The sequence below is a fragment of the Syzygium oleosum genome, unplaced genomic scaffold (assembly GCF_021117445.2).
Source record: "Syzygium oleosum isolate NSW1041296 unplaced genomic scaffold, Sole_v2.1 Sole_v2.07, whole genome shotgun sequence".
NCBI lineage: Eukaryota > Viridiplantae > Streptophyta > Magnoliopsida > Myrtales > Myrtaceae > Syzygium > Syzygium oleosum.
The window spans coordinates 10,577,564-10,596,518 of NW_026607491.1; the positions used below are offsets into that span (position 1 = coordinate 10,577,564).

Consider the following 18,955-nt stretch of genomic DNA (forward strand, 5'->3'; position numbering starts at 1 on the left):
CGTGTGCATGTAATGGGATTTTATTTCCCCCCAGTGGCGGCTCGACTTGAAAAATCAGATTGCGTGAGGAAAAGCAAAAGGTCTGCAATGATGTATGCCTTCAAAACATGATCATCGCCATGAAAGTGTTAAAAGATAGAAACGTTGCCAGTCTGAAAAAGTCGGGGAAAGAAAAAACTACAAATCACGATGAGCACACGATTGATGTTCGAGAAATGTGAACGTTCTAAGTGTTCATGACGTTAAAAACGGATTCCAAATCCATGAATGGACTGACCTGTCGATTTCAAACGCACCAAAGTGTAAAAACCGGTTCAAATTCGTGGACGAAATGACCCTTCTATTTCATAAACTATAACAATCATCCAAGAGTTAGCTTCATAACCATGGGAAATTAACTGAGCTACCGATTATTAAAATATGAATCTTGCAATTTAAGTAAATTTTAGTTAAAATGATCAAGTCATTCTTAGAATAAGAGATGATGCATAAAGTGTGCCACCTTCACTTTTCATTAAGTGCGTGAAATTAGTGCTTTTCTGTAAAACCTCCTGCCCTTGGATTAGTTGGAAAACAAGACATTGCACATGTAACACCTAGGAGAGTCCACATGGTGGACTTCTCTAAAGACTCTGTTTCTTGTTGATTTTCCTTTTACTCGAGATTAAGAGTGATGGACACCTTTTTATTCACTGCATCTATGGAAAACCATATTGATCAGTTGAGCAAAGGAGTAATCAACAGCTCGGCCTGAGTAGCCGATTTTACAATCTCTAGTTCCAATCAACAACGTCAATACTTGCAATATCAACGTTTTGCTCGTGTAGAAAAGACTCTGAAAAGCTGCATGCAACCCAGGAAGAGTACACTTACACCTCACTTCTCTTTAGCTAGAAGAGAACCAGATTGGACATGGAGAAGAGTGAATCAAACCTCTTGCTTGAGTTTTAGCAGGCAGAACACTACCTTACCCAACATTACCACTAATGAGCTAGAACCAGATTTAAGCCAAAAAAGGGCGAAAAAAGAAGACAGCTAGAACCAGAAAACATAGGAGGGATAAAAAAAAGAGCCAGGAAAGAGGATGAGAGTCTAATAATCTTTTTGGTGCAACATATATTATCAGAGATTCAATAAAGCTTCATCTTTATACCCCTAAAAGAAGTTGACCAATTAGCCAAAAAACCCCTTTGTCATTACACCTCTTGGATAATTAGATACAAAGTTATCCATAGAGAAAAAAGGCAAAAAGAGAGTACTTGTGGATGTACATGGAGTCAGTGAAGCAGCTACATTCCCGCGCAAAAGCATTAACTATACACCATTAAAAAGTATATAGTAGTCTTGCTCGCAATGCCACATGTAGGTAGCTAAATTCGCCAACTTACTGGGCTTCTAGTGCCTCAATTTCATACCTGACTTCTTCCAGATGTTCGTTTATGGTTGTCACAGCATCCTGCACGCCTCTGATGGCTTCATTAAGAGCATTTTCATACTCGGCATCTGCCTCAGCCTCTTCTGTTCCTTCAGCCTCCGTTATCTCATGAAGATGCATGCATTCATGTTGCATTGGCTTCTTGAATGTGCAGTTCTCATGGCTTACAAGACGTTCTGAAGGGCGACCAGCTTTCTTAAGCACTTGAATGGTAGCAGTCTTCAAATTTCAATAACAGAAATAAGGTCAATGGAGGCAAAATCCAGAAAGGCAACTATTACACCACGGAATTTACAGGGGGTAGAAAAAGAGTATCACAAAGAGGTAAAAAAAACCAGATCGATCCACTAGGATGTAAGAATAGGGTGAGAAAATAATATTAACAATGTTTTAGTGCTTAAAGTTTCTTTTGCTATAGTAATGATACTTAGCTTCCCCCCTCTTCTCTCTTTAAAGGATAGCATAGACAAGGCCAATTTATCATCTTCAATTTAAGCACTGAAACCAATACAGAGAGTAACAGAAATTGCTAGTCTACTCTGGCTCACCGCCCAACATGCCAAATGCCGCCTCAAGCAGTGTGTCTTCCTAAATAATCATGCAGTATTATAGCACCCCATCTCATTGTTCAGTCAATGATCTTGCTATTAACCTACCACTACAGTCTCACTTCTCTCTCAATTACGATCGGCTTATCTATGTAAACCCCTGCTTTAGAATGTGCCACTCTAGAACAGATTACTTGCCATGCTTCTGTCATCCAAAAGAACACGCAGGACACCGAGACATGGAAAGTATCCCCTCATTAAAGACGCAGACTTTCCTTAGGAACAAGAGAAAGCATCGCAAACGAATACATAGACGACCGTACCAGATGCAATTTCTGCTTTTCCTGCGCTTGGACCACCCTCAGCATCTGAGCTAAATCGACCCGGCAGTGATCTGGAGCCATGAATAAGGACTCCATTTCGATAACCTGCACCATCACGAAAAAACGAAAACCTCATGGCTACATGAACTGCCACAAAAAAAAAAAAGATCATTTCTTATACTACTCGCTCGAAAAGCTATCATGAACCCTGACTTGTTTAGAGCAATCGTTGAACTCCGCGGTGATCTCGCCGCATAGTTGTTGGTACGCCACCTCCCCGCCCGAAACCAGGTACTCCGCGAAACCTCTGCATCTCAAAAGAGAGAAAAAGATTCACACGAAGCTGAATCAAAATGGCTGGAGAAATTGCTCGTGCGACCAGACAAGGAAGAAAATGAACATCAAGTTTCGGCATTTCCACTTCCACAGCAAAACATCAATCGAACCCATCATTCAATCCGAGATAAACGCACAAATCCGCAGCAATCGATATCGAAATCGAAATCGAAATCGCGCCTAGGTTCCTCAGCCCCTCGCAGAGCCAAATGAGAAGGACAACGAGAGAAGAGAGAGAGGGAGAGAGGGAGAGGGAGTACCTTTTGAGTTTGGCATAAGCTTCGGCTCTGCGCTGCTGCACGGCGAGGAATCGGCGGAGCAAGTGGAGGACTTGAGAGGAAGCGGCGGCGGCGGCGGCGGGGGTGGTGGTCTCGGGTTCAGAGTCCATTGGGTCTGTTATGGACACCTTCTTCTCGAAATCTTCCATTCGTTCTCCGGCGCTCCCGCTATCGATTTCTCTCCCCGATCGCGAAGACGATGGTGAAGAAGATGCAGTAACCATGAAAGGAAGCACGATAGGCGCTGTACCGTTCCAAGTCGGCTTTGCCTCTCAACTGCAGAAGGCCCATTGGCTTTCAAGGCCGGTCTTTTATCTTCAGGCCTAGGCCCATGTCCAGTTGGAGCTGCTGCTTCTTCTTCGGGCATGTTTGGTTCAGTATTTGAAAGCTGCTTTGGGAGTTTAAAGGGGGTGTTTGGTTCAGCTTTCATGCTAGCATTTGGCCAATGCTAGCATTCCAAACGCTGAATGCCTAACGCTGATCCGGATCAGCCTTGGGCTTTCAACATTTCACGAATACTACTGTTCACGTCTTTTTTTTTTTTTTTTTTTTGATTTGAAGTTGTTCATCTTCTTCACCAGGCAGTCGGCGAGGACGGCCGGCGAGGGTGGCCGGCGAGGGAGAAGGGCCGGCGAGGTCGCCTGGGATTGGGCGACCGCCCAGGCGATGCCGTTGCTGGGGTCGCTCGACCCAGGCCGTCGCCGCTTGGGTCGCGCAACTCCAGGCGGTGACAGCCCGGGTCAAGCGACTCTAGGCGGCCGTCGCCGCCTGGTCGCGCGACCCCCGCCGAGGGTCGCCTGGCCTCGGGCGACCGCCGACGATGGCAGATCTGGCTCGCCGGGGGTCGCCCGACCTTGGGCGACAGCCGCCGGCGCCAGATCTATCTCGCCGGCGGTCATAGACCATCGCCGGCGGCCAGCTCTGGTGATGGGTAGGTTAGTTTTTTTTTTTTTAATAAATAAGATAATTCTCAAAGTCCATTTGCAAAAAAAATTCACCAAATACTATATTTTGGCCAAAGTAGCTTTACAAATTTCTTTTACCAAACACCATTTGCATTTCCCCAATGTGCTTTCACCCAAAGGAATTTGCATTCACCCAAATAGCATTTTCAAAGTTGAACCAAACAGCCTGCAATTGCATCTCCAAAGCTCTCCAAGGGCCTTTGGCTGAATAGAATCCACGAGGAGCCTTGGGAAGTTGCATTTTCAGAATGCAACCGGGTACTGTTTATCGCTACTGTTCATCCTCTTCCTAAGCAGCTGGTCCGGCACCGGCAACCGCTGCCTAGGGGTCGCGTGACCCTCAGGCGACCACCGCCTGAGGTCGCGCGACCCCAAGCAAGGGCCGCCGAGGTCACGCGACACCGCTTGAGGTCGCCGGACCTCAGGCAGCCTCGCCTGAGGTTAGGCGAGGCTGGGCGGCAACCAGATATGGCCGTCGGCGGTTGGCCGGTGATCAGATCTGGCCGGCGGTGGTGGTTGGTTGGCTAGTTTTTTTTTATTTTTAAATATCAGTAAAAGTCTTTTACAAATAATTTTTACCAAACGATATTTAGATCAAAGTTACTTTCAAATGTGATTTTAAAGTACACATTATTAAACATTATTTGCTTTTTAAAAAACCCTTTTACCTCACATGCCTTTGCACCAAATGCATTCTCCAAAAGCTGAACCAAACATGCACGAGGTAAAAACCCTTTTACCTCACATCACTTCTTTCTTTGCTAAAAACCCTGAAAGAGAAGCTCAATCTCCGCTCGTCTCTCGGTCTTAAGCCCTAAAAATTCATCATCTTGTTGTCACGGGAGGAGGAAGGCGAATTTGATCGACGAGCTCCGTCCCTGATGCGATTCGGAATTTTCTGGGAAAGGTTTTATCTCTGATCTTTCGTCCTTTTTGAGCGCCTTGCCAGTAAGAGAGAGAGATGTTTCCAAGCTTTAATCCGCTGTCTCAGTCTCATCTGGGCAACCGAGTCCAGAGCAACGGCGCTGTGCCCCAGCAGGTACTTGCTCTTTCTTCCCTTTCTTTCAAAGCTCATGCGCGCAAGGCATGGAGGCGCGCAGGCATTGTGTGATCACATAGGATCATAGCTGATTTCCTGGTGGCTTTGGTTGGTTGAATTGTGTAGCAGGTCGTTTCGCCGAACCCTTTTGCCGGTAACCCTTGTAATGTGTTGCCGACCCCCGTGCAGCTTCAGTCTCACATGGGGATTCTTCCTCAGTCTTCCATTCCCGGTTATGGTCTCATGAATTACATGAACAATGGGCAAGCTGTGAGCATGATTCTGCCTGGTTTGGCAGCTTCCGGTATCGTGAACGGGCCTAATCAACTGCTGCCTTTGCAAAATCATCAGATTGCTACGCAACAACTCGGCCAGTTTCGGAATATGGCGCCGAATGTGAACCAAGTGAATCTGTCTCAGCTGCCTGGGCAGATGCTTGCGCAGAACTTGCCTCAACAACTCAATCAAAACATGGGTTTGCAGAATTTGCTCCTATGTTTGCCAAATGTGATGGCGAATGTTAATCAACTTTCGATCGCGCAACAGTTAAATCCTTCTCAGCTTCCTTCTTTTAATGGTTTCCCGGGTTCCAATCAAGGAGCTCGGGCCTTACGTCCCCAAAATCCTTTCTCTTTGGCCGATACACAAGGTGGTTGTGATCACCAGCTTAATCAAAATCAGCAAAACGTAAGATCTCCTGTCATGGGTCCAAATGTATTGAGATCATTGTCCACTGCAAGTCAGCAACAGCCGCAAAGCCATCTCATGCCAGATAATGTTCATCCAAATCATTCAGAGAGGTCTCCGAACTTGCCAGGTCCTGTATGCCGTGGACAACAGGTGGCTTCATTTGCCTAGGGTTGATTATTTGAAGATTTGTACCTTCTTGTTAGATGATAAGGAAATGCTTTTGGTATGAAATTAATTAAGCTTGATATATCATTTGTGTCAACCAAAGTTGACAAAGTCCTTAAACTCAAAGACTAGGACTATCTGAGGCCTTTTTAGCATTTGCACATTTTATCTTTGCATCTTTTGTCTGTTTTTCTGCATTGTGTACCAACAGCAGTCCAATGCCCGGGTCATCTGGATGTCTATTTGACCAGATACCTTATGTTTCATTGTTTGCTGCTGATCCTTGGCTGTCGATGTTTGGTTGCGCAGGCATATGTCTGCGGATATTCTAACTCTTGTGATTTTCCTACAATGTGTTTTTCCCATGCAAATGTCTGGTGCCCTTTTGTCAATTGTCTGAAATGATTCTTTTGTGTACTTATTTAGCAATGTTTTGTTTTTAATTGCGTTGATGGTTGATGATTGCAGGAAAATCCCAATTATAGAGTTGGCATCAAGACTTCAAATCCAAACTTTAGAAATTCTCCAAGAAAGGACTTTGGTCGGAAGACAGGCCGGATGGCTTCTCAAAGGGGGTCTGTGTTTCTGTACCATATATTTTCACCTTTCTTGAGGATGTGAACTGAAGAGATATGATTCATGTGTTTCATGAGTTTTTGGGCTAGCCCCCGTGAATTAGCTGATTTTGCTGCAGATCTCATAGGCCTCAATTCCATGACATGAACGATAGGAAGAGGAAATTTGAGTTTGCTAATGGACATAGAGGCAAAGGTTTGTGTTTCCACATTTTAATGCTGATTATTTGCTTCCACTTTCATAGCTTAAGTAATAGTTTATGTGACAGAAATGTGATGCGATCGGAAATGCTTTATTGACATTGCAGCTTCTGTTATTCTCTCTATTCATGGCCTGCAATATTTCTCAATGATGGATTTGACATGTTGTAGGATTTAGAATCATCCAGAAGAATTCTTAACGTCACGTGCAATTATTTTCTGTATTTTGTTCTAAAAACGAATTTGAATAATTGTAAGGTATAATTATTTTGAACTGTCCTTTTCCAACGGTGCATTGTGTTTGAAAAGTTTTTTGTATAGTGAATCAGAAGAAGAAGTACGTCTGCTCTCTGGCCTTTTTTCCTATGGTTTCTTGACAAAGAGGTTAACTCAAGTTTGTCTCAAGCATAGCTTCATGGCTGAACATCACGACAGTTATAGATTTACTGTGTCTTTCCTCTGTTTTTCAAGAAATTAAACTGAAATCCCTTACAGCAGTTTGCTAATGTTTTCAATGCGAAAAAGCAAAATGTGATGTCAAATGTTGAACTGCTGCACCAGCAGGCATTAACATTGTTGCTTCTTAAACCTAAAGCAGGGATAAGCAGCCATATGGAGGGAAAGTTTGGACAACTTCACCCAGCGAATCCACCTAAGGAACAGAAGAGGTACTTTAAAAGTGTACTGATGTCTTGGCTCTAATATAGCGCCTCTGTGATTACATGGCTCTCACACATTACGGACCTTAGACTGATACTAAATATTCCTATTTTACTATCTATGCATTTTATGATTGCATATTCTGGTAATCGTTGAATGCTCACATCAGATTGGTTCCATTTTTTAATGGGCGGAATGGTTAGCTTTGCCATGTTCTTGCTTACTGTCTTTTTAGGGATCTCTCACGCATATGACAGGTAGCAGGGAATTGCCATTCTTTTCTGCTGAATTATCTTGCCTTACAAATAAAATGTCGGTCAGCTTTACATGCTGATGATGTGTGATGATGATGGAAAAAGCGCCAGCTGTACATGCTAATAATCTATTTGTTACTCATAAGATCATTGATTTTATTTTCTTCCTGTTAATCTAGATTCTGTTTGATTTGTTTATCTCTGCCTTTTCACTGTTATGACCATATGGATGTGCTTGTTACATTATATGGCAGAGCTCTTTCAATAACCTATACAGAACAAGAAATCCAGCAGTGGTGTGAAGAGCGGAGGAGGAACTACCCTTCAAAAGCCAAAATGGAGAAGGTTAGTTTGAGTTTAAAGTATGCTCATGCTTCTATTTGACAACTCTCCTGACGGTTGACTTTACCTCTAGCAGAAACTGACAGATTCCAGAAAAAACGAATTGGATATCAAAATTCGGCAGGAGGTATGGCTTTTTTTTGTTGTTGGTACATGAGCTTGGGCGTTGTGACCTTACAATTTGTAAGTTTATGTAGCTATTAATGGATCAACATTTAATAAAAGCATTTTGAAAATTTCTTAGTTCTTTTCCATTTCTTTTGAACATTTTGAGTACTGTGTTTTACCTTGTTGCCTGGTAAATTTTTGCTGGAACCGATTGGGGGGGCATGTTCTTTGCTGCACGTTGATTTATGTGGAGGTGTTAAGCACGTAAAAAAACTATCTAGGTAAGCCATAAGACAGTATACTGAATCTGGAGAAACTTCCAAATGGACACATTTTCTTGTCGAAGTTTGCTTCCTCTTGGTGGATCTCACATCTAAATGTTACACGGAACCCCCTAGCTATTCCAGATTTTGCATGGGAAGTATTTAGGGATGTTGAAGTTTTGAGGAAGATCTGCATAAAGATCTTACCGCACCCTAATATGTATGAGCATATACAGGTGATATTTGTTGATTTCTAAACTGATCGTACCATGCCTTTTATCTCAAAAAAAGTTTCCTTTCTATACGTCTGATGCATATCCATGTTACCTAAATCCTCATATGAATTTAGTTCATCATTATTACCTTCTGAACTTATATTGAGACATTTGAGTACTTTCATGTTTCGTTTGCAGCAACTCAAGAAGATATTGGTGCAGCAAGCTGAATTGGGAGTTGAAATTGCTGAAATACCATCGCACTACCTGTCGGACACGCGGAAGAAAGATGAGTCACCGGAAGAGAACAGTAGGCCATGGAATAAGAAGGATAGGTTTCAAAAGAATCGTGACAAAAGAGGACACCATAATAGAAGGGACCGGTTCAACAAGAAGCAGAGATTGGAGGCCACAAGTTCAACAGATCCCCCTTCTTTAAACAAGAACAGGACAACACTCCTGCAGAAGCTCTTACATAAAGATATAAGGAGAGACAACAGCCGCCTGTTTCAGGTTTTCCATTTTATGGTAACAAACTCCTTCTTTAAGCATTGGCCTGAGCAATCTCTGAAATTTCCGAAGGTAGTGGTTAATGAGAACGGGTGCGGGAGTGAAGTGCTAGAAGATAAGTCTCAAATTTTCCCAACCGAAGGCAATGGAGCCTGTCAAGATTGTCATGCTGGAAATTCTGATGGCGGAGGTGATGAATCCACCGATGATGAGAATGAAGATGTTCATCATTCTCATGTTGAAAAAAGTTTTCATGGGAAGAGAGATGGTTTACCAGATAAAGAAGAGGGAGAAATCATTGACTAAACGTGTTCTCTTCTCTTCGCCCGACCCAAAAAAAAAAAACGTGTTCTCTTCTATGCATACAGTAAGATTGCGGGGTTTGTATTTAAATCGTATGAGTTGGAATGTGTATTGTTTTTGTTTTATAAGCTTCTTGTTTTAACAATTTCACCGATGCATATTGCCAAGAAATCATCTCGACGTTGCTCGTTTCGAACTAAAGTGCCCAATATCTGGTCGGTGTCCCTTTAGTAAGGAGTAGTCCGCTGATAAAATTTGCTCTATGAGTTAGCAGATTAATTATCAGAAATGAAATATAACGCCAAAAAGAGTAAGAAAATTGCGGACTCTTCGTTCACATTGCTTATTTGATTGTCACACGAAAATGTAAAGACATTGGCGATGTGTAAAAATCTGCTCTCCGCAAACGTCTTGACTTGAAAATCAGGACCCATATGAAGATTTCCTCCTTCACGGAATGCTACCATCAAAGAACCAAAGAAAGGAAAAATGAGAGTATATCCAAGCATCAATCGATCGATTATCATACCAAGGATACAGCCCATATACACCATGAAATGAAGTTCTTCCATAACAAAAGAATGGACAAGCATCAAACCACAGCATACCATACACACGACACAGTCATCATATATTATATAGGCTTCTCCGAAAATGCTCGGTAGTCGAGCAGGCACATACAATCATAAGCCTCATTTCGCTCCCTAGAGTTTGCCAAAGGACAACTTTGTCTAGAACAGGGCATCGAATCTGTTCCGGTTCTTATTCTTCAAAAAAACGATACGATTAGCTAAGAGAGCATTCTGTCTCATTTACCAAATTAATCCATGCTAGAAATGAGGACAAGATAGACGGTCCTATTGTCAAATGACAATTGAAGTATAGGAGTTGTTTGTTGCTTCAATGGAGTAAATTTCAGAGTTAGATCATTCCATATGGGCACGAAGGAGATGCTGCACAAACATGGAATTTTGTGCAGACAAATCTTGGGATATCATATCTTGTCGTTTCATATAGAGAAAACTTGTGGCTAGGTAACGTGAAAGAGGCAATCAAGAGTTACCATATAGAGAGATAAAGAGGTTTCACCTGTTGCAATCAACATTAGGGTCTGTTGGGATGGTCACATTAACCTTGCAATACTGAGGGACCTCTTGGACTCTCTCGGGCTTGATCCCTATTCCAGGCGGGATGTTCTGGTAACAGTGGCACAGGGTCCTGCGATCTTCGGTGGTAGTCACCATGCTCGCCAAGGTTTGCGCACCCGAACAACACTCGGCACTCGGCGGAGGCGGAATCGTGCCCAAAGCAAATGATAAACAGGGAAACACAACTTTCAGGACCTCCTGACATGTTAGTGAGCTCACTGGGTTCGAACTCAAGAACATGATGACCAAGAAGAACAGAACTTTAGGAGCCAATCTGCGATTCGACCTTTCGCTTCCCATTTTCTCTCTGTTTTCTCTCAGGGGTTCTGTTGGTTCTGTAATTAGTGTTGAAGGAAGGGCATTGTTGTGCGCTATATACATAGGGAAAAAAGTGCAAAAGAAAGCTGGAGCCAACTACAAATTAACAATTTTTTCTGTTATAGTAATCAATATAACTTTCTGGCCAAAAAAAAAAAAATCAATATAACTTGGTAGTTGTCGAGAGGATTTGTTTCCATAACTTGTAAATCTTTGTGATGGCTTGTTTGATACACTCATCAATAGGACATGTTGGGTTGTTTCCATGCTTGGTCCACTTTGTTCTTAGCCAAAAGGCCAAGAAAGTAATAATCTTTGACACTTTATCCAGATACAAATGCTCATATCTTCCTTGAAAGGAAAAAGAAAGTCCACAGGATTGGATCGTTCAGAATCACTATTGAGGATTGAGAAAAATGATATTTTATGAATTCGGGAAGCTAATGAAAGGAAAGCTTTGGACTTGATAAGATATGCAAATAACGGGAAATTTGGGCTGCGAATGATAATCATTCTGTTTTTCTATTTTTGTTTCAGAAATAGGTTTGGAATAGAAATCCGTTTGGTAACGCAATTTTAATTTCTATTTCTGGAACAAAAATTTGTTCCAGAAATAGATTTGAAACAAAAATTAGAAGTTAAAATTTTTTGCTTATCTATTTCTGGAACAGAAATGAGAAGTTAAAATTTTTCTCATCGTTCGCCCTCGCTACTAGTCGGTCGCCCATCCGCCACTCACTTGCTGGCGACCGCTGCCTGTTGCCACCCGCCGACGGCCGCCGCACACCTCCCACCACCGCCGGCCGCCCTCCTCCCGCCGCCGCCGGCCGCCCTCCTCCCACCGCCGCCCGAATCCCCCTGTCGCTTGCCTCCCACCGCTGGCCATCGTCTCCTGTCGCACGCATCCCACCGCCGGCCACCATGGGCCGCCACCCGCCGTCCACCGGCCACTGTCTCCCGCCACCGGCTGCCCTCCTCCCTCTGCCACCCGCCTCCCACTGCCGACCACCGTCTCCCGCCGCCGATCTCCCTCCTCCCGCTGCAGCCCGCCGCCCACCTCCCACCGCCAGCTACTGTGGGCCACCGGCCGCCGTCCAACCGGCCACCGCTCCCGCCTCCGGCCGCCCTCCTCCGGCCGTCGCCCACCTCCCATCGCCGGCCACCGTGAGCTGCTACCCGCCAACCACCGGCCACCGTCTCCTGCCGTCGGCAGCCCTCCTCCCACCGCCGCCTCCCGCCACCGTCCACTCACCGGTCATTTGAGAGGAAGAAATTTTATGTCGTTATCAAACAAATTTCTATTTTTGGAACAGAAATTTTGTGTCGTTATCGAACGTATTTTTTTGCTCAGAAACTCCTCTAGAAACAGAAATAGAAAAGTCAATTTCTTGCCAGAAATTGATTTCTGAAACAGAATGATTGTCATTCGCAGCCTTGGCATACTCAATCAAAATTTGTGTCCGAATTTGGCGCAGCAAGCTGAGTTGATATTGAGAAATATTATCGCACTATCATCGAAATATTATCAGCTTATTTATAGGCTTTATTAGACAATTATTGTAAAATAATATCTCAATCAAGATGTGTACAATCAAAGAGAGACATACGTGCAATGTGCGTGCAATCTTGAGTGATACGAATAATCAACATCTAACAAAGGCGTAGATTAATTCAAATTGTCTCTAATAGACTAAGCTTAGATAGCGGGGTTTGTATTTAAATCGTATAAGTTGGAATATGTATTGTTTTTGTTTTATAAGCTTCTCGTTTTAACGATTTCACTGATGCATATTGCAAAGAAATCATCTCAATGTTGCTCGCCCGAACAGCGTGCGTTTCGAACTAAAGTGTCCGGTCTGACATCTGGTTTGTGTCCCTTTAGCAAGGAGAAGTCCTCTGATGAAATTTGCCGTATGAGGTAGCAGATTAAACATCGGAAACGAAATACAACGCCGAAAGAAGTAAGAAAGTTACGAACTCTTTATTGACATTGCTTATTCGATTGTTACATGAAAATGTAAAGACAGCGGCAATGTGTCAAACTCTGTGTCTCCTCAAACGTCCGGACTTGAAAATCAGGACCCATCTGAAGATTTCGTCCTTCACGGAATGCTTCCATCACAGAACCAAAGAAAGGAAAAATGAGAATCTATGCAAGCATCACTTGATCGATTATCATACCAAGATCACAGTTCATATACATAATGAATTGAAGTTATTTCATAACTAAAGAATGGACGAGCATGAAGCCACTACTATGACTTTTATGGAAAACACGCATTCTACTACTGATGACCCGGCTTCTCTGAAAATGCTCAGTAGTCTGATCATATCATATATCGTCTCACATAGAGAAAACTAGCGGCTAGATAACATGAATCTATGTCGGCCGAGTGTCTCTGCACAATCGAATTTCCCTATTTGAAATTGATGGAGGCAGTCAAGAGTTACCATATAGAGATAAAAGAGGTTTCACCTGTTGCAATCAGCGTGAGGGTCTGTTGGGATGGTGACGTTAACCTTGCAATACTGAGGGATCGCTTGGATTCTGTCAGGCTTGATCCCTATGGAAGGCGGAATGCTCTGGTAACATTTGCACAGAGTCCGGCGATCTTCGGTGGTAGTCACCTTGCTCGCCAAGGTTTGCGCACCCGAACAACAGTTGGCACTCGGTGGAGGCGGAACTGCGCCCGTAGCAAATGATAAACATGGAAGTAAAGGTGGCAAGGCATCCTGACATGTTATTGAGTTCACTGGGATCGAACTCATGAACATGATGATCAAGAAGAACACAACTTTAGGAGCCAATTGGCGAATCGACGTTTTGCTTCCCATTTTCTCTCTGTTTTCTCTTGGGGGTTCTGTTGGTTCTATAATTCAGGTTGAAGCAAGGGCATTGTTGTGCTCAATATATAGGGGAAGAAAATGCAAAGAGAGCTGGAGCCAATTGCCAAGAGGAGTAAATGTTGTCGAGAGGATCAGGTGGACATATAGGAATCAATATACCTTGATTGCTTTGGGTTCTTTGTTTCCATAATTTGTAAATCTATTAGAATGCGTTTGGTCGTCTCGATTTCTAACTAGAATATGACTACATGCGATAAGATACACAATTCAGGAATTTTGCTTGGTGAATCGAAATAATAAAGTTGGATATCTTCATATCCTATCATGTTCATTGTTTGGTATAAACGGCATATTAGTGTAAATGAATATGAAATTGCTTTAACGAAAATAGTAAGAATCTCTCGCGATCCACTACTAAAGGCAAATGCATAAATCAAGATAACCCCAATCAATAAATTCATGATTATTGCACGATCAAAATCTCAAACAGCAAATGAGCTCAGTATTCTTGTAGGTTCGACAAGAAATATAAACGAGCTACAGCAACATCAATGAGCTAGATTAGTCAATGCATGCTGAACCTAGAAAGAGAAAGAAAAAATGACCATTCACCTCCAATTCTGAAAATTATATTACTTCAACTCTCTCGCATACTCAACTTTTATTTGCTTATTTTCCATGTCTTTTTTTAGTGGGTTAATACTATGAAAAACTCTAAACTAGTACAATTGTGATAAATTTACCTCGAACTAATTTTAGAATCACCAAAAATCCCAAACTGGTACACCTGTGATAAATTTACCCTGAATTAATTTTTGGGTTGCCAAAAACCCCAAACTAGTACACGCGTGACACATTTACCATCATTAGTTTTAGTTAAATTTTACAGTGCAATTACTACGTTGAATGACACATGATAATAACTTAGTTGACATGGTAACTCCACGTGGAAATCCATAACTCTCTTTGTTTCTTCGAAGACCTAATTTGAAAACAGTTTGGGCTCATTCTCTGTCTCCCTCAAAGCACGAAAAGCCCTAGATTGTCTTCCGACGAACTTCGTTGATAGAGTTGCAAGATGACACGCTTCTCTTCCAACCACTTCCAATTGAAGCCATTGGACATCCTAATTTGGTGCTTCGAATGAGTTATCCATACAAGCACGGAAAAGAGAAAAAAATCAAAGGCGAGAAGATTATGAGAGAAAATTGTGCTCGAACGAGTTCCAATTCCTAATAATGAAAACGAAGACAGTTACGAAGGAGTGTGCTCGATCGGCTAAAGGGACACAACCTTAAACTCAGAAAACATCAACCGCCAGAGCCTCATTGTGGCGGGAAACCAACGGGCGTTGCTCCTGATCATCATTTTTCGGGCAGTTCGTGGAATAAAGAACAACCTTAAACTCAGATTTGAGGCAAGTTGGCAAGTCTCCTGTCCAGAGGTTGTAAGAGATGTTCACAAATGCAAGTTCAGGACTACAGCACATGTTCTGCAAGAGCATTCCTGTGAACTTGTTCCCACTAATGTCAAGATACCTCATTGATTACCCAAAAGGAATAGGGCACACTGATTGCTTCATCATTGTAGAGAGAAGAGGCAAGGGTTTAGTAAGGGTTTGTAACCAAAGGAAGCTACCCAGAGGTAGACAAAAAGCTCTTCAAACAAGAGAGAGAGAGAGAGTCGGGAGATTCCAGCGAAGGAGTTGAGGTGGTCTTTGCAGAAAGCTAACTTGTTGCGGACAGGTAATTGAGGTCTAAAACTTTAAAAAAGTAGAAATAAGTTTTAAAAATTGTCAAATTGATGCAATAGCCCTCCGTTTAACTCCATCTAATTTGGCTAACAAAAAATACTTACGTGGCACGGACAAGGTTCGTGAGGACCTCACAAAGCCTGCCAATGGTCAACCGCAGTTTGGGCTCAAGCTTAATAATCGACAAAAGAACACTACAAGTGCCATAACTTGTGTACGGCGCTCACTTTGGTGCCATAAGTTTTTTTTTTAATCACTTTAGTGCTAAAATTTTTGAAAAACGATCACTTAAGTGCTAACTCCGGTGCCGTACACAATTTTTCCCCGGAAATCCGACGTGGCATTTTTAAATTAATTTCTGAAACTGACGTGGCTCGCCGAAGATTGGTACTTAAGTGATCGTTTTTCAAAAAATTTAGCACTTAAGTGATCGTTTTTCAAAAATTTTAGCACTTAAGTGATCCAAAAAAAACTTTTGGCACTTAAGTGATCCGGCGAAAACTTTTGACACTAAAGTGAGCGCCGTACACAAGTTATGACACTTATAATGTCCTTTTGCCCTTAATAATCACATCCACGGTTTGAGCCCCCCATGAACAATCTCTGACCTCAAATCCAAGCCAAACAAGCACGTAATCAATCTCCATCGCCAAGATCAACACATAAAGCACTTCAAATCGTGTCATTTGCACTTGGAGAACTGGATGGAGGCGTCTTTGTTCAGTACAACGCTTGAATTTCTCTTTAGCCATGGTTGTCGAGGTTCGTCGAGGAGATCGTGACCATGGCAGCAGGAGATTTGGATTGTTGGCGAAGGACGCAAAGCCCAGAAGAGCGTGAAAACAGGGGCCCGCGAGTCTCGGTCGACGGCGGTGTTTCGGCCCTTGCTTAGCAAATTCGATTCCGACTCCTTCGTCTTCTTTTTTCGAGCTCCGGCTTTCGCTCTCCAGATTCGATGTCCATATCAGAGCCATCGATTTTGGTTTTGGAGACGTCGATCGCGAGCTTCTCTTCGGAATCCTCCGCCAACTTCTTCAAACACTCCAAATATGCGGTCAAGTAATAAGGACTGAAAGAGGGAGGGAAGAATGCGGCTTGAATTCAAAGATAAGCATGCATGCGGCTAGAAATCCTGACTTCCTCTTCTTCTTGCTTTTTTTAAAAAATATATATATATATTATATCTTGTCATCTTTTTTCATTTTAAATTTTAATTTTTTTTTCTGATTTGGCAAAGAGTAGGCGCACATCAGTGCCACGTGTCCTGAGAAAGTAATAAAAAAACTACGTCATCATTTTCCATTAGTCAAATTAGATGGAATTAATGGAATGATTTGATTGGACTCGATTGCACATTCCGAAAGTTTTATGACTCTAGATTGCACTTTCGTAATAAGTTCTAAGACCGATACACCTATCCCTTTCTGTTTTATAAGCTTCCCATTTTGATGTGGTCGCTCATGCATGCCACTCACCCAAACGAGTATCTGATATCTGGTTTGTGTTCCTTTAACAAGGAGAAATCCGCTGATAAAATTTGCCGCGGTGAGATTGCAGATTAATTATCAGAAACAAAACACACAGCCAAAAAAGTAAGAAATTTTCGAACCCTTCATTCACATTGCTTGTTCGATTATTACATGAAAATGTACTAAAGACATTGGCAATGTGTCAAGCTCTGCCGTCTCCTCAAACGTCTTGACTTGGAAATCATGTCCCATTTGAAGATTTGATCCCCCAAATGCTTCCATCAAAAAAACGAAGGAAAAATGAGTGTATATCCAAGCATCAATAGATCCATTATCATACCAAGAATACATGAATTGAAGGTCTTCCATAACTAAAGAATGGGCAAGCATCGAATCACAGAATATAATACATAACGTGTCTGCATCTGCAAATGTGTACGACTGTTATGGAAAACATGCATTTTACTAGTGATGACACAGTCCTCATATATAGGCTTCTCCGAAAATGCTCGGTAGTCGATTAGGTACATACAATCATAAGCCTCGTATCGCTCCCTAGAGTTTGCCAGAGAACAACTTCTGTTCCGGTTCTTATTCTTAAAAGAATGACACGAATAGCTAATAGAGCATTCGTGTCATTGCCAAATTAATACATGCTAGAAAGGAGGACAAGATAGACGGTCCTATTGTCAATGACAACTGAAGTATAGGAGTTGTTTGTTGCTTCAATGGAGTGAATTTCAGAGTTAGATCATTCCATATGTGCACAAAGGAGACGATGCACAAACCGGGAATTTTGTGCAGACGAATCTCGGGATATCGTATGGTCTCATATAGAGAAAACTTGTTGCTAAGTAGCGGTGAAGGAGGTTTCACCTGTTGCAATCAGCACCAGGTTCAGTTGGGGTGTCGAATTGATATCCGCAATCCAGAGTGACCTTTTTGGCAAGCTCAGACTTGACCCCTACAGAAGGCGGAATCTCGTGGTAACATCGGCACAGAATCTTGGGTCCATCGTTGACAAACGCCATGATGTCCGCCAAGGCGTCCACACCCTTGCAACACTCGGGACTCGGTGGAAGCGGAGCTGCGCCCAAAGCATATTTTATACAGGGAGCTGCATGTCCCAAGGCCTCCTGACATGTTGTTGAGTTCACTGGGATCGAAGTCATGAACATGATGACCAAGAAGAACACAACTTCAGGAGCCAATTGGCGATTCGACGTTTTGCTTCTCATTTGCTCTCTGTTTTCTCCTGGGGGTTCTGTTGGTTCTATAATTCGGGTTGAAGGAAGGGCACTATGGTACTCTTTATATAGGGGAAAAAAAAATGCAAAGGAAGCTGGAGCCAATTGCCAAATGGAGTATATGTTGTCGAGAGGATTAGGTAGCCACTTTCTATGTTTTGGGTTCTTTGTTTCCATAAATTTGTAAATCTATTTAGGCAGCATTCGATCCTCTGGATTTCTAACCATAATAGGATTAATAGGAGTGTATAAGGTAAGATTTAAAATCTAATAATTTTACTATATCATATCGACTGTTCGGTTAATCGCAAGAGCTCGGTATTCCAAAGTCTTAAGTTCGGCTATGACAAGAAGAATGTAAACAAGCTACAACAATATCAATGAGGTAAATTATTGAATGAATGTCAAATCTAGTAAAAGAGAGAAAATATGATCATTTGCTTTTGCGATTTCAAAAAGCGTATTACTTCAACTCTCTCTCCTACTTCATTTTAATTCTTATTTTTTTGTGTTATTTCCCCCTCTTTTTTATTTTCTTCTTTATTCCCTTCCATCATTTCTTAATAAAATTTATTAAATAATAAACCATCCTAATATACCTAAAATATGTAATAAAATAAATACTAGATATATTCAAATCAAATATATAAATAAAAATAGGAATAAATGGAAACAAAAATTGTTGTTATTTTTTTATTTAGAATTTTCTTTTTTATGTTAGAATTCAAATATTATTTACTTTTAAAAATTGTTTAATTTCATTAATTTAAGAAATTTGTTATTCAAGAAAAATAGCTTTTTATACCATGTATATAGAAAATCCCATCCACCTTTATCTCATCACTCCCATGGAATATCTTTATTCATATTATATCCATCTTTTTCCCGACACGGGATACGATATATTTTATCATATTCTGAATTTTATCCCGACTATCAAAGGTAACCTTAGGCACTTTACTA

At 41.9% G+C, this 18,955-nt stretch overlaps 4 protein-coding genes and 1 long non-coding RNA gene across 9 annotated transcripts; 1 reads left to right on the forward strand and 4 right to left on the reverse strand.

Moving 5' to 3' along the window:
- Window positions 1-1,173: 1,173 nt before the first annotated feature.
- LOC115677174 (uncharacterized) lies at window positions 1,174-3,186 on the reverse strand. Its single transcript, XM_030600312.2, has 4 exons — window positions 2,903-3,186; window positions 2,520-2,613; window positions 2,307-2,411; window positions 1,174-1,654 (listed from the first exon to the last, which is right to left on the reverse strand). Exons 1-4 carry the CDS (start codon window positions 3,142-3,144, stop codon window positions 1,385-1,387), a joined length of 711 nt encoding a protein of 236 aa, XP_030456172.1. The 5' UTR covers window positions 3,145-3,186; the 3' UTR covers window positions 1,174-1,384.
- Window positions 3,187-4,641: 1,455 nt separating this feature from the next.
- LOC115677096 (uncharacterized) lies at window positions 4,642-9,411 on the forward strand. Of its 5 annotated transcripts, none has more exons than XM_056312854.1 (8): window positions 4,642-4,924; window positions 5,051-5,764; window positions 6,248-6,354; window positions 6,474-6,550; window positions 7,151-7,223; window positions 7,724-7,814; window positions 7,885-7,938; window positions 8,596-9,411. In XM_056312854.1, exons 1-8 carry the CDS (start codon window positions 4,847-4,849, stop codon window positions 9,211-9,213), a joined length of 1,812 nt encoding a protein of 603 aa, XP_056168829.1. In that variant the 5' UTR covers window positions 4,642-4,846; the 3' UTR covers window positions 9,214-9,411. The 5 variants fall into 5 exon arrangements, with proteins under 5 accessions (XP_056168829.1, XP_056168832.1, XP_056168831.1 ...); XM_056312857.1 differs by having other exon boundaries at window positions 5,054-5,764; XM_056312856.1 differs by having other exon boundaries at window positions 4,643-4,924; window positions 7,888-7,938.
- A 110-nt stretch (window positions 9,412-9,521) lies between these two features.
- Window positions 9,522-10,712, reverse strand: LOC130138558 (non-specific lipid-transfer protein 2B-like). The gene is made up of 2 exons (XM_056312859.1): window positions 10,300-10,712; window positions 9,522-9,670 (listed from the first exon to the last, which is right to left on the reverse strand). Exons 1-2 carry the CDS (start codon window positions 10,656-10,658, stop codon window positions 9,661-9,663), a joined length of 369 nt encoding a protein of 122 aa, XP_056168834.1. The 5' UTR covers window positions 10,659-10,712; the 3' UTR covers window positions 9,522-9,660.
- Window positions 10,713-12,638: 1,926 nt separating this feature from the next.
- On the reverse strand, window positions 12,639-13,590 carry LOC130138559 (uncharacterized). The gene is made up of 2 exons (XR_008816909.1): window positions 13,153-13,590; window positions 12,639-12,788 (listed from the first exon to the last, which is right to left on the reverse strand). It is a non-coding gene; the product is annotated as an uncharacterized LOC130138559 (long non-coding RNA).
- A 3,279-nt stretch (window positions 13,591-16,869) lies between these two features.
- On the reverse strand, window positions 16,870-18,024 carry LOC115670955 (non-specific lipid-transfer protein-like). Its single transcript, XM_030592376.2, has 2 exons — window positions 17,622-18,024; window positions 16,870-17,020 (listed from the first exon to the last, which is right to left on the reverse strand). The coding sequence occupies exons 1-2, from the start codon at window positions 17,981-17,983 to the stop codon at window positions 16,987-16,989; spliced, it is 396 nt and encodes a 131-aa protein (XP_030448236.2). The 5' UTR covers window positions 17,984-18,024; the 3' UTR covers window positions 16,870-16,986.
- Window positions 18,025-18,955: the final 931 nt, after the last annotated feature.

Bases quoted from the DNA above. Each gene is read 5' to 3' on its own strand.
- LOC115677174 (XM_030600312.2), bottom strand. From the start codon at position 3,144: ATGGTTACTGCATCTTCTTCACCATCGTCTTCGCGATCGGGGAGAGAA. The intron at 2,412-2,519 runs GTCAGGGTTCAT...GTGATGGTGCAG, and splicing joins TCAACGATTGCTCTAAACAA to GTTATCGAAATGGAGTCCTT. The intron at 1,655-2,306 runs GTACGGTCGTCT...TGAAATTTGAAG, and splicing joins AAAAGCAGAAATTGCATCTG to ACTGCTACCATTCAAGTGCT.
- LOC115670955 (XM_030592376.2), bottom strand. From the start codon at position 17,983: ATGAGAAGCAAAACGTCGAATCGCCAATTGGCTCCTGAAGTTGTGTTC. The intron at 17,021-17,621 runs GTGAAACCTCCT...TTTTGATGGAAG, and splicing joins CCTGGTGCTGATTGCAACAG to CATTTGGGGGATCAAATCTT.
- LOC115677096 (XM_056312854.1), top strand. From the start codon at position 4,847: ATGTTTCCAAGCTTTAATCCGCTGTCTCAGTCTCATCTGGGCAACCGA. The intron at 5,765-6,247 runs GTGGCTTCATTT...TGATGATTGCAG, and splicing joins CTGTATGCCGTGGACAACAG to GAAAATCCCAATTATAGAGT. The intron at 7,939-8,595 runs GTATGGCTTTTT...TTTCGTTTGCAG, and splicing joins ATATCAAAATTCGGCAGGAG to CAACTCAAGAAGATATTGGT.
- LOC130138558 (XM_056312859.1), bottom strand. From the start codon at position 10,658: ATGGGAAGCGAAAGGTCGAATCGCAGATTGGCTCCTAAAGTTCTGTTC.